The 12,891-nt window shown below is 43.8% G+C and overlaps 1 protein-coding gene across 1 annotated transcript; it reads right to left on the bottom strand.

Annotated features, from left to right (window-relative positions):
* Nucleotides 1-1,615: 1,615 nt before the first annotated feature.
* Nucleotides 1,616-9,880, bottom strand: ywhaba (tyrosine 3-monooxygenase/tryptophan 5-monooxygenase activation protein, beta polypeptide a). The gene is made up of 6 exons (XM_006639671.3): nt 9,771-9,880; nt 6,547-6,850; nt 5,933-6,056; nt 5,318-5,481; nt 4,347-4,442; nt 1,616-3,484 (listed from the first exon to the last, which is right to left on the bottom strand). Exons 2-6 carry the CDS (start codon nt 6,838-6,840, stop codon nt 3,428-3,430), a joined length of 735 nt encoding a protein of 244 aa, XP_006639734.1. The 5' UTR covers nt 6,841-6,850; nt 9,771-9,880; the 3' UTR covers nt 1,616-3,427.
* Nucleotides 9,881-12,891: the final 3,011 nt, after the last annotated feature.

Below are 12,891 nucleotides of genomic sequence, written 5' to 3' on the forward strand. Positions count from 1 at the left end.
GTCTTTTACAATTGTATGAAGCAAAAAAAACTTGTCCATCTAGGTCAAAAGCTAGGCAAGGCTGAAGCTGATTATTACTGGAATGCAAGGGAAAAAAAGGTTTGCTACTCTAGGTGGACCAGAAAGCAGTGTTCTTGAAGTGCCTGCACAGTTTTCCAACGTGACCTGGGACTTGATCATCGAAGATCCATTGAAATTGCACATAAAAGGTAGGAGTGTTACCCTTAGCGTCCTGACCGAATTCCACTTTGGGTTTGTGCAATCGGACCAACTTAAAAAGTAGTCTCACTCCTCCCGTAAGTCCACTGTGCAGTGGTGCTGCTGGTGCAGAATGGTCTCCATGTCTCACTCAGGTGGGGTTGTAAATATAATAATGGGATAATGCAGGTCCCCTCATCTATTTGAAGTAACAAGTAATACGTTTATTCCAAGCTGTTGTGTTCTTTCTTCTCTTTTCAGCAGGAATAAACCTATTGCTCCATTGCAGCCTACGCATGCTGACACAGCTCCCCACCTGATCTATTTGAAGTATATCCTTTACGCTTTCACTCCTTTTAGGGTGAAAAGTATTATATGAATACAATGAATTATTAAAAACAAAAATCCCAAAAATGAATTTACCACTTATTTCTACTGAAAATAACTTATTTACTACCTTGTCAACTGAAGTCACAGTATAATTCTACTTTTTAAAGGTCACTTCAAATGGCAAGTGTTGCTTTGAACTTTCAAGTTTGTTACAAACACCACCTTCCTACCGTAGAACAAAAAACATTTCACCACATGTATGCATTCCAATAGCCACCCCTGATGTCCTCCTTACATCATTGAGTTCTACCTTGTCCAACATGTACCAACCAGGCTGCTTGACAGGTTCACAGCTTGCAAATGTTGATGAACAAATCTGGCCAATACTCACATTCTCACGGCCTGGACAGACTTCTGTTCTGCATTACCCGTTTCCAGGCTGCTCACGGTTAACACTGTTGCCTTCCGATCCCAGTGGTGTGCAAGATTTAAAATGTTTGGAAACCATTGACCTAGATTGCCAAGCAGCTAGTGGTTCTTGTGTGGATATTTATTTTATAACCCAGTTTCCTCTGAGCTGCCTGAAGCTTGGTTGTGCTCACATTAAGTCAGTGACTTTGACATACAGTAGTCCTTTTCTCTCATTATGCTTCCCAAGAAAGTACCGCTACCATTTAAGTAGACAGTCAGGGTCAGGATAGATGTAGATTCCATCCATGACCTGTTTTCTCTTGTAGTCTCAACGACTGAAGGATACCCCACCAGAGAATTTTTAATCTATTTAGCAAATGATGTTCTTATTGATTCTTAATTTGACAATTGTTTATTTTACACCCAAAAAAACAGTATGTCTTATCTGACATTCTGCAGTAAACACTCAGTGCCAGTACTGTTATTGTGCAATTTCTCTTCATTACACAAATGAAATGGATTTTATTACCCTTCACATATTAGGTACAAACCTAAACAGGAAACAGGATATAGACATCTAAAGCCCTAGGCCAAAGTTTTTAAAACACCTAACCGGAGAAAGATAAGCTTTTTTTTTTAAATGTGGCAGTTTTTTTTAAACAGAAAAGCAGGAAAATTCTGAACTGATAAAACTTTTATTTCACTTTAAATTGTCTTTTACACTTTCCTGATTATTACATGTAAGGTGAAACTAGAACTGTTTTAAAAGACATACACAAATCTAGTATTACGTCAATAACCAGGTATAATTTTTTTTAGTTTTTCTTTTTTTAAGCTATACTAAATTTTCACAACCACGTGCGCGCTAGGCGATAAAACCGTCACAGAAGCAAACTTTAGGCAGAATACTGGTCAGTAAAAACAAAGCAAGTAGAGATACCAGATATACAGACAGGCTCGGTTCCACATTCACTACTGCATTTATCAAGCGTAGAATATTAACTGCCATTTGTTCAGCTAGAAGGGAGATTTTATTCAGTGCATGAAACATTGTCTTCAGCAAGACAGACTGACAGACAGATGAATTCTACACCTATATGGAATGTTATGGTAGTGGCTGTGTATTGTGACACTGAATTAATTCAGCTTAATCTTTCACTTCAATCACAGATCTTAAATCTACTCCAACCCCACAGTTCAGAGCTACCAGGTGCCTATTGGGCAACACCTGTCCTCTGTCCCAGTGCTAACAGGTCAGTCCTCTCGGAACCACAGATATCAGCAGTGGTCAAACAACGGGTACCATTCCCAAGCCTACAAGCCACCAGGTTTCCGGAAACTTCAGGTCTACGATTAGTTAGCACAGGTTATTATAACAGGCTTTTCTAGCATTTTCACATACTGCTGTTCAGAGCACAGAAAGTCATTTTAGTCAGTTTGAACTGTCAGCTTAAGGGTAGGCTCCAGAAACGCCAACTGGAACAAATTAAAAGCAATGGCTTTAAGGTGGTTCAATGCAAGCACGTTCACAACATTATGATGTAACATCTTCTTTAAAATAAGTTTAAATTTACATTTTAGGTTTCACTGAAAAAAGCTATCGTTATGCAAGGAAAAAAGGGAAAAGTCACAACATGAGGTTTGCTGTACTGATACCAAACAGCACCTTTATGTTCATTTTACCTGGACAGTGCATTAAGAGAATACTTTTGTTCAAAGGCAGCCAATTTTCAACAAATGTTATGAAGGAATGTTTTTAAAAAACCCAAACATATCTGGAATGGAAACATTGGGTCCCTTTATGTTTTTATGCAAAATAAAATTGTGAACATGATTACATAGCAATATGCACATTAGTCAGTGTCACAATACAGCCTATCAATCCATTCTGTATGAGCCGACAGCAGAATTGTACGGTTTCCCAAACACAGCACCACACGGCCTTCTGCATTTTACAGACCAGAATTACTAATTTACATATATATACACAAACATATATATATGTGATGGGAAAAAACAAAACTAAGCGTCACAGTGTTTGGTGAAAATAAACTGCCAGTTTAATAACCTTAGAATAAAACCTGCAAATGCCATGACAGATTACACTATAAAAGTTAACAATAACAAAAAATGATGTATACTATAATGCACAATTTGCTGGGTGAAAGAACATAAGATTAAAAATAAAAAATGGAACTGACGAAACTGGAGAGGGTGGGGAAGTGGGGTGGGCAAACAGAAAAAAAACAGGAAAATATCCTCACTGCTAGACCTGGTGCTAATTCACAAAAACAAGAGACTGTGAGCCTGCTATTAACTGAATGTTACCCTGTCACCTCTGAGCTATTTGAGGAGGGCACAAATGCTAGGTCAGGTACAATTCTTGCTGCTTGTCATACAGAAGGGGGATCCTGATGGAGCAGGGTACATATGGGCTGAATGTGTGTAAGATAGAGTGTGGGTGGATTAACAGTGAAGTGCAATGCCATTAGTTTTCCCCGTCTCCAGCATCTGCTTCGTCGCCCTGGTTTTCTGATGTCCACAGCTATAAAGAGAAAGGAGATGAATTTAAATATCCCAGATCAGTGCAGAACTAAGCAAAATCACAGAGCCCTGTTGACTAAAATCCTACAATTCACCCCAGTCTTGTACATGAGGTTTGAAACGTATAAAGACCAATATGAACGTCAGTAATGTCTGTGCTATCATACACAGAAGACCTCGGTGCTCATTTCTCTGAGGTATGACTCAGACTTGCTAAACCCAGGATCAATTCGATCCGTTTCAAAATCGAAAGGGGCATCAATTCAGATCGGAAACCAACCCAAATAAATTCCCAAAACCAAAAGAACCATTAGTGTAACAGTACATTCAGAAAACTATCCCCAAAAACCGGACCCCAAATCACAATTTTGAAGCCAGTGATTGGAAATTTGTTTGATTCAGAAAAGGGGAGGATCAGAACCTTCGCAATCTGTGCTTAAAAAAGCCTGGAGAGCCCCACAATCACATTAGGCTGGGGATTCAGACTGCAGATATCATGGGTGAGCAATTTTAAAATGAAGAAACTAAGATCAATATCAGTGCAGAAAAGGTCTCACAGGAATCTGATAACAGGATGTCTGTATGAAGAATGAAGAGAATGAGAAGGCCTGCTGTCCGAGCTGTGAATGTCATTCAGGCAAAAATGGAAAGGTTCTCCGGAAACTTTCCCTTTTTTTAAAGACTTACGTTCCTTATAAGCATGCAACCTTCAAAATATTAATTTCAAGGTTTAAGGACGAAGCACACCACAAGGAAGGCAGCTTGTGTGCTGCATGCCTTTAACCCTCTGCATCTTCTTTACATTCACAGCACTTGCACATCTTGTGCCCGTTTTTTTCCTGCAGACCTCATTGACAACTTACAGTGAGGTTGTCCCTTAGTAGCTGCATGATCAGCGTGCTGTCTTTGTAGGAGTCCTCGTTCAAGGTGTCGAGCTCAGCGATTGCTTCATCAAAAGCCTGGAAAGAGAAAGGGATTAAAGAAAAGGACTGTTATACACCTGGAAACACTCACAAATGCACGATTAGCACTTCTGCAACATCAAACGCTGATCCACACTGTTGGTAAATCGATTTGGCGAGACCGGAGAACTAAAGCTCAGCAAACTGGGAAAAAGGACCTGGCAGCTGATAACCGTTTGTCAGTTCTCTCTGACCATGGCACACCATCACTGTCAGCTGAAATCCAAGCTTCATCACTGAGCTATTCTGCAACAAGAGGTTATAATGGTTTTCAAATTAAAATATTTGTAGTCCTGCTACAATATTCACACTGATAAAACATGTTTTTCAAAGATGCACCTGCTGATTTTGAAACCACCAACAAGAATGTTTTAAAAGCTGTGAAATAAAAGGAGAGGAGGGCTGCAAACACAGAAACCAGACCCTTCTGGGATCCACGAGGCACCTATGTAGGTGAACTACCCTGTATGAAACAATGGAAATCAGACCAATTTTTAATTGATAAGCACCAAGACCCATACCCTGCAAAAGGCATTTAAATTTTTCCACCATCTAAATGCAGAACAAGATCGCCCAAGTCTGTTCATACCAACGCATATTTAAAACACAGATAGTTATTCAAATCAACACCCCACCCACACAAATGCTTTACGCATTCCTAGAAGCAGGACAAGTCAGACACTAATATGTAGTTGAACCAAGACTAAAACAGTTAAAAAAATGTGATCAAGCACAGCAAAGGCACTCCAGCCTGTGCTGCAGGGGTGGAGAGTTACCGACAGTGACAATCCCAGTGTATTGATCGTCGGGAGCCTGCGCTGCAGCAGGGTGGCCTGGCCCCCTGTGTGAAAGTGCTGGCTAATGGAGCTCACCGTCTTTGCCAAGCTGCAGGCCTGCTCAGGGGAGTTGAGAATTTCGTAGTAGAAGACAGAGAAGTTGAGAGCCAGGCCCAGTCTGATGGGGTGCGTCGGCTGCATCTCCTTCTTGCTGATTTCAAAAGCCTCCTGGTAGGCCTGCTGGGAATTCTCAACTGTGGCTTCAGTGAAAGAGAGGGAGAATTTATACCACAACTTTTAACCTAAAGCCACAGAAATCTTACACCCTAGATATCGTAATGCTTTCTTAAAAATCAGAATTTCTACGATTAAATCAAATATAAAAACTTTATACATATTATATTATTATATAATATAAAATTTTCAATATTTAAATACTGATAATGCTAAATAAAAGAAAGAAAAGAACGACCTACACACAACCAATTATTAAAATCAAAATAAACTTCAAAATAACATACTGCAAACTAGAATATTTAGTGTTAACTGAATCCAAAAGATTATCAAGATTACCATTTACAGCAAACTGCATAACAAATTAATTTTTTTACTATTAATAAGTTATTTAGCTCTGATGCCTGTTTGAGCCGCTCTCCTATGAAATAAGCGTTTACACTCTCCTGCCTCTGAGGATACTTTAATATTACTAACTCTTCTTAGAGTCACCGGATGCCACTTCAGACAGGTATCTGTAATAGTCTCCTTTCATTTTCAGGTAGAAGACCTTGCTTTCTGCCTGAGTCGCATTGGCAATGAGGTACTTATCAAGAAGTCCCTGGAAAAAGAGAAAACCGAGTATTAAAAAAAAATGAATTTCATATAAAAATGAGCAATGAACTATAGGTTACCACTTTCATAACCTGATTAAAAGGAAAAAATAAAACCAAACAACAATCCAGGGTATATGTAAGACAATAGGTTAGCTTGCTCAGACCGAGCCTCTCCCACATGTTTTTCAAAACTTAGGCGGTGGGGGAGGCAGTCTAAAACACTTTCATACCCAAGAGATCTTTACCATTTATTCACGGCTTTAGGTGTGCACTTACTCAAACACATGGCAGAACTAAGGAGGCCCAAACCTCCTCCCATTTAAACACCCCAGCTCTGCACAGCCTTTTCTGCACACCCCTATCCGAGACAGCATGAGGGGAAGGAGGGATTTGAAACAGAGGTGGGACGCTAAGACTGAGACGCTGCAAGCCCTTTGAAAGCGAGCTACCCCGTTCTCAAGGCCACAGAACGGAGCCCGAAGTGCGGAAACTCACCAGCACGTCGTTGCAAATGTCCTGCAGCTCAGCCTCGATCTTCTCGCGGTACTCGCGCGCCATCTGCTGCTTCTTCTCGTTGCCCTCGGTCTTCTGCTCGATACTGGAGATGACGCGCCAGGAGGAGCGGCGGGCGCCCACCACGTTCTTGTAGGCCACGGACAGCAGGTTGCGCTCTTCGTTGGAGAGCTCGTGGCCCTGCTCCGTCACCGCCTTCATCGCTGCCGCCATGTCGTCATAGCGCTCGGCCTGCTCGGCCAGCTTAGCCTTCTGTACCAGGTCGCTCTTATCCATTTTCAAGAGGCTGCAGAGAGACGGGGGACAGCTGAGGACTGGCTGCACGGCCCCGCCCCCCAGGCCCTGAACCCCCCGCGAGCTGGCGCTGCTGAAGAGGCACCCAGCACTTCCCCACCCCTGAAACTCTGAGAGCGAATGGAAACCCCTCATTTTTAAAGATGGCTTTAAGCAAAAATAAAAATAAAGGCAGGACAGGCAACACAGAAGGGAGGGTGAAGGTGATGATAATGGTAAATACTTGGTATTAGAGATTCAAGGAAACACTTAGAAAAGGAATACAAAACCAGAATTTCAAAATTAACAAAAATCATATTACTAAAGAGATCTATATCCCCGTAACACAGACAAACAAGCTTGAATAAAACCTTTTTTCACTGTCCAGAGCTACCCTCTTTCACCCCCAAAACCTAATGAGAATGTCCTATCAGACCGCAATCCCCGAGGAAGGAACTGAACACGGGCAGCCTCTGCCCAGCCTTGAGTGGTGCCACCAATACTGCAATCACTACCCTAATGCGACACCATCAGTGACACTTTAGCCACTGGGTTCTATACAACAGCACACATTATAAAAAGCACTCAAGGATTTCTCTACTTTGCCAGTTCAGTGAGGACTACACTGTTCAAATACCGGTAGGATAAACATTCCCATGTGGGCCTGCTTTGATAGAGATCTAAGAAGGCCTCATGAGATAATTGACCCACCATGTAATTTGCCCTGCCCATCCACTTTCAGCCCACTTGTCCTTGCAAGGCTTGTGGTGCAACTCATCAACCTAAGGTCTCATGTTCCATAAAATCATATTCCTCCTGAACCCTGATTTGATCTATTGGAATTTTTACATCTGACTTAAACCTTAAGAGGGAAAAACCTGTAATAGTCTCTTCCTTTGAACATCCACAAACAGACCCCATGCAGTATGATGAACACAAAGGCCAGGTCTGAAGGGCCACATTCAGCCAGATTCTGGCCAGGACAACCCAGCCGCCCGACCCTCTGGGCACCTGCTCCAGTGAGCTCGGCTCAGGCCCACATGGCCTGGAGCGCAGCCACTCCCTGCAGCGCCACCTCTCCAAGCTCTGGCTGTCAAATGACAGACAGGGGCGGTGTCGTCTCTTGGACGGTTTCCGATACTCACCCCCCAGCTGGCAGTGAGATTTCCATACTGCCCCTTTCCATACCTACCTTATCCCATTCCACAGCAGGGAACAACTGCTCTATGACCTGAGCGAGTTTAGCTCTCACCTAAACACAGAGCCTTCTGGTCTGTGCTCCTACTTATTTGATCTTTTTAAGACATCAAGGTACATCAGGGGCATAATGTGGCCATTTAAAAAGCAAAAGCATGTACTGATATCTCCATGCTGGTAGCTCAAAGCTGAGGGATTTGCATTAGGCCTTAAAGTCATAGGCTTTCATAGCCTGAAATGTTAGAAAAGGATATGCATTCCAACACTGTGTGAAACTTGAGAACTTCACCTCCCCAGGTATCATCACCTTTTTGTGTTACTTGCTGACTTTTGAAATCAGTCTATCAGTAGAAACTGTTTTTGCCTCCGACTAAACAAACACAGAGGCAACATATTTCAGACTCCCCAAACCCAACAGAGGTTTGTGTGTCCCTACGTGAAAACGGCATGTTTTGAGATATGTTTGCAATCTTGAGGACAATCCTATCAGGGTGATTCCCTGCTCATAACCAGCACGAAATCAGATACGCGTTCCGATATTTATGCGATGACAGACTATTGTCAAGGAACCGCACTGCCGGGCACCAGGAAGCACTCGGCGGTTCTCGTCACGCTGTCTCTGTCATGAGCAGCCCGGCTACGGCAGCGACCCACCACTCCCTGCCCGACTCCACCCGGTCCACTAGGTGTGACGACTGCCGCTCCCACCCCGGGCCGATCCACCGCAGGTCTCAAGAAAAATGACTAGAACACAAAAACACGCGAACCGAAATCGGCGAGAAGCTCCCACACGGCAAACGACCGGTTTAAAAACGTCCGAGTCTGAAATGAAAAGCCCGCATCGCGCTACAGACGTACAACGAAACCTGACGTGAAGACACCATCATACGTTTAGGAATAAACGGCACACTAGGCGCAGAAAATACCTGCCTTGTATTATTTAAAAGTGGATTTCATTGGAAATGTGTCAATATCGCTGCTGCAGCAACTTAACAACTCCTCCATTTTATTTACCTGCATAATCAACAGCTCGTATTTCATTTGCCTACAAAATCATTCAGAATCGGGGTGCTTACACCATACTTACAAATTCAGGTCAAATAAAAGAACGGCTAACTATCGTGCTACCAGGAAACAGCCGTCCAAAAAGCCCGTTGTTCAATACCGACTCGATTTCCTCAGCCCCGTCGTGTCATCCTAATCCGTACCGGCGCTCAAAAACACACCTACACCATCTCTGCACCGTCGCTCTGCGGTATCGCGCCGCAATCGAGAGATTTTGAGGCTGGGAAGCAGCCCCTGGGCGGCGTGGAGGCCAGGCGGTGCAGGACGGTGGCCGGTTTATAGATATCAATGGCATTTTTATTGTTGTTCATCAGCCGCACAGGCCCGGCCTTTCCTGTACTGCTCCGATAAATACCCCAGGCGGCGAGAAATATCCAAGCCAGGACACTCGTCTGCTAGGGGAAAGCGCATGATAAGACGATTCCCGGCCTGACCTGGTTATCTATGCGATAACACCCGTCTCTTCCATTTAAAAAATCATTTTTTTCTCAACCCTTGAATCTGGGCGCTATTCATCACACGGCCTAAGTCCTTGCTCCGAGCCCAAACCACAATAGGCACCTTCCGCTAGAGACCGTCATTCCACCCATCATTTATGGTTTGTGAATCCCAATACCTCGCCCTCGACACATAAAAGCGTCCTAAATTCGTTCCTGTGCTGATAAACTCACATTATTAATGTAATTTTAGTCCTGCTTTTATCTCTAGGCGACGAGAGTCTCTCTCTCCGTCCTCCGTCTCGCTGTTCGGGATCTTCAGGGCAGTACCACTTCCGCTTGCACCGGCACTTCCGCTTCCTCTAAACCCCGCCCCTCCCCCCACCAGTAACCTTGGTTACCGCAGTACGGGGTCTCTCTGGCACTTTTTCAGGGTCATTTCGTCACAAGAACCATGGCAACCTCAGGTGTGACGTAAGTTATCACCATGGTTACCGTTACTAGGAGGAGCATCGGCCCAGTGCGAGTGGCGGTCATTGAAACATCGCCGGTCTCTTAACTGTATATAGACAATGTTTGATGTTTTCTGCTGTTGCTACAGTATTGACCTCAATACTATCGGAGTCGTAACTGATCTCAGTATTCTTTTCCAGTGTGGAAAAGCAGCTTTGTGTGGGTGTCCAAAATTGTTCCAAAATCAATGAAAAAGGGGCAAGACAGAAGTGTATACTATTGACTTGCATGCACCAGCCTGATTCTGATATAGTTCCATCCACCGTTGGTGTTTTCAATAAGGAGGCAATTAGAATTTATCATGTCAGGACTGCTACTGCGTGCTAACGCAGAACTAGCGTCGCGATCAGATGAAATGGCGGTACCCGAGGTGGAAAAGCTCTGCCGCAGGAATAGCGCAGCCAGTGTGGAGCCGAGTGAGCCCACAGCCGCGGCCCTGCAGAGCCCAGAGCTCCGTGCTAGTCGCAGGACTGCGCCCCCCGCAGGCGGAGCCCGACGAGCCCTTCAGCAGCACTGAAGAATAACACAAAGAACGATGAGTGTGCGACCAACACGGATACAGAACTATTTCATTAGTGGTCCCAGCTTTTTATCAAAGCAAAATAGAAATAAAACAGTAAATATAATTATATTGTATGATACACGCATGCACATGTTTGATCAATTTAGGAGAAAATAAACTTTAAAACAAATGCCAGGCATTGTTATATTCCCTTAGTTGTAACAGTTGAACAAGCCAAGTTCAGCACAGAGTAGTGGTCTTTTTAAGAATAATTGAGGACAACAGCGACCAGAGAAGATCACAGCACTAACTAGTGAAGAGCGAAGAAGGACTTTCCTGCCCTGCCAGGGAGGATGACCTGCGACACGGGCTCAGAGGTGCCGGAGTCCAGAAACAATGACGTCACAGCGAAGGCAGGCGCAGCTCCGCACCAGGGAGAGAGCGCTCATCCCTGCACCCAGAGAAACACCTGGCCTGCACAGCATACTGCCATAAAAACAGTTCTGTAACATAATGCAACACGAATCACACCGTATACAGTGAGAGCAAAGACCAGCGACTCTGCCCTCTCTGATTTCAAACAGGACTGATTTTCGTTCCTCCTTTCGCAACACTAATTATCACAATATGTCACCTCGGGCCCGAGAGTGAAGCAGCGAAATCCAACCGGCTTGCAGTTCTCCCTAGTAGCCACCAGATGGGGTACAGAAACAGCACACATGCTCTCGCAAGATGTTTGGTGGATATGTGCATTTCCTTTGAATTCTCGCTTAATTTGCAAATTCCAAAATAAAACTCTAATTTGATTTTGCTTCGAAACTGGATTACAGGGGTGGGGTGACTTTCTTGTGGCCGGTAGCCTATACTGCGCCTGGCCGTTGTGGAGGGCTTCGCTCTGCAGTTTCAGGCTGGGGGCACAGAGGCTGCTGAGGTAGGCCCTGCTCGGTATCCTGGTCTCCTGGTCTCCTGGCCAGCTGTCAACACACAGTCTGTGTTCTCGAACCGTGAGCAATCTAAGCCCAGTGCATCTCCTGCATGGAAGATGTGACAGGAGAGAGCATATAGCCACAGAAGAGCTCTCAAATACAGTAAAAGCAATGTTTTTTCAGCCTTCGTAAGATAACAGTATAGTCTATAGCAATATTATGCAAATGAGAACAGGATTTTGATGGTACTCATAATATGCGGTTCAATGTTTCAAGTATAATTTAAAATCTCACCAAAGGATAAGACTAGATTATTTGGAGTAAAGTTAAGATTATGAAGTTATGATCTTTAAAATTAGCACCCTGATGCTAACTAATGAAAAGTCTGATACACCTATATTTTATTATCCTCATAGCATTTATATAAGCCAAATCACTATTGTTTGAGTATCTGAGTTACATGTAAGGTAAGATTGATTGTCATCAGCATAGAAATGTTATCCATTGCCATAATTTATAGATTTGTTCCCTAAAGTAACATATAAATGACAAACAAGAGAGGCCCCAGTATAGACCACTGTGGTACACCAGGACCAACAACTGTTTTGCCAGACATACAATGACCAAGTGATGAAAAGGAATTCCACTGCAGAGACCAGACTCAAAGCACCATTGCACAACTTTGGCAACAGCAGGCAAATCCTTGAGGCATTTAGGGAGGATGTTGTGTTTAACAGCATCAAAGGCATGGGACAGATGAAGGAGCACAAGAGTGGCCAAGCTACATCAAGTTATTCACAAACCTAACTAATGACATTCCTGTAGCGTGCTGAGCAGGAAAGGTTTGGAATGAATGATGTAGGCCATGTCTTGCTAGATGTCTTTGTAACCAAGAAACTACAACAGGTTGTTCTTCTATTAAAGATAAGAAATAGAAAAGCAGATACTGTGCATAAAGGTACGGTTTTGTGTTAATGTCCTTTCTCACTCAGTCTCTGAGGCCCAGAGGCTGTGAGGCTGGGATATGGCCAGTAGGTGGCACGAGAGAGTTAGAGAGGAGCAGGGTTGTGCTCACTACCCTCCCAGAGGCCTGGGTGTCCAGCCCTCCTCCTTAATTCGATCTTTAAAACAGCCTCCAGCCTGGCATACAGTGAGCTTTCACAAACCCACTGCATCTACTGCTCTGAAAATCAGTGCTGCTCTGACAGCACGCAGGCATGTACTGGATGTTATTTAAGTCAAGAAAAAGCACTAGGAAATAGAGCTGCACAATGCCTGTACGCAGTGTACGCAGAACAAGGTTCTTTTGGGGCTTGCTTTTACAGCAAGGTACTGCGTGAACACATCTAAGAAATTAGTCTGGCATCAGAGATACAGTCACTTTCCGTTTGTCTCAGCCTGTGTCCTGTGGTAC

Source organism: Lepisosteus oculatus, chromosome 16 (assembly GCF_040954835.1).
Source record: "Lepisosteus oculatus isolate fLepOcu1 chromosome 16, fLepOcu1.hap2, whole genome shotgun sequence".
Taxonomy (NCBI): Eukaryota; Metazoa; Chordata; class Actinopteri; order Semionotiformes; family Lepisosteidae; genus Lepisosteus; species Lepisosteus oculatus.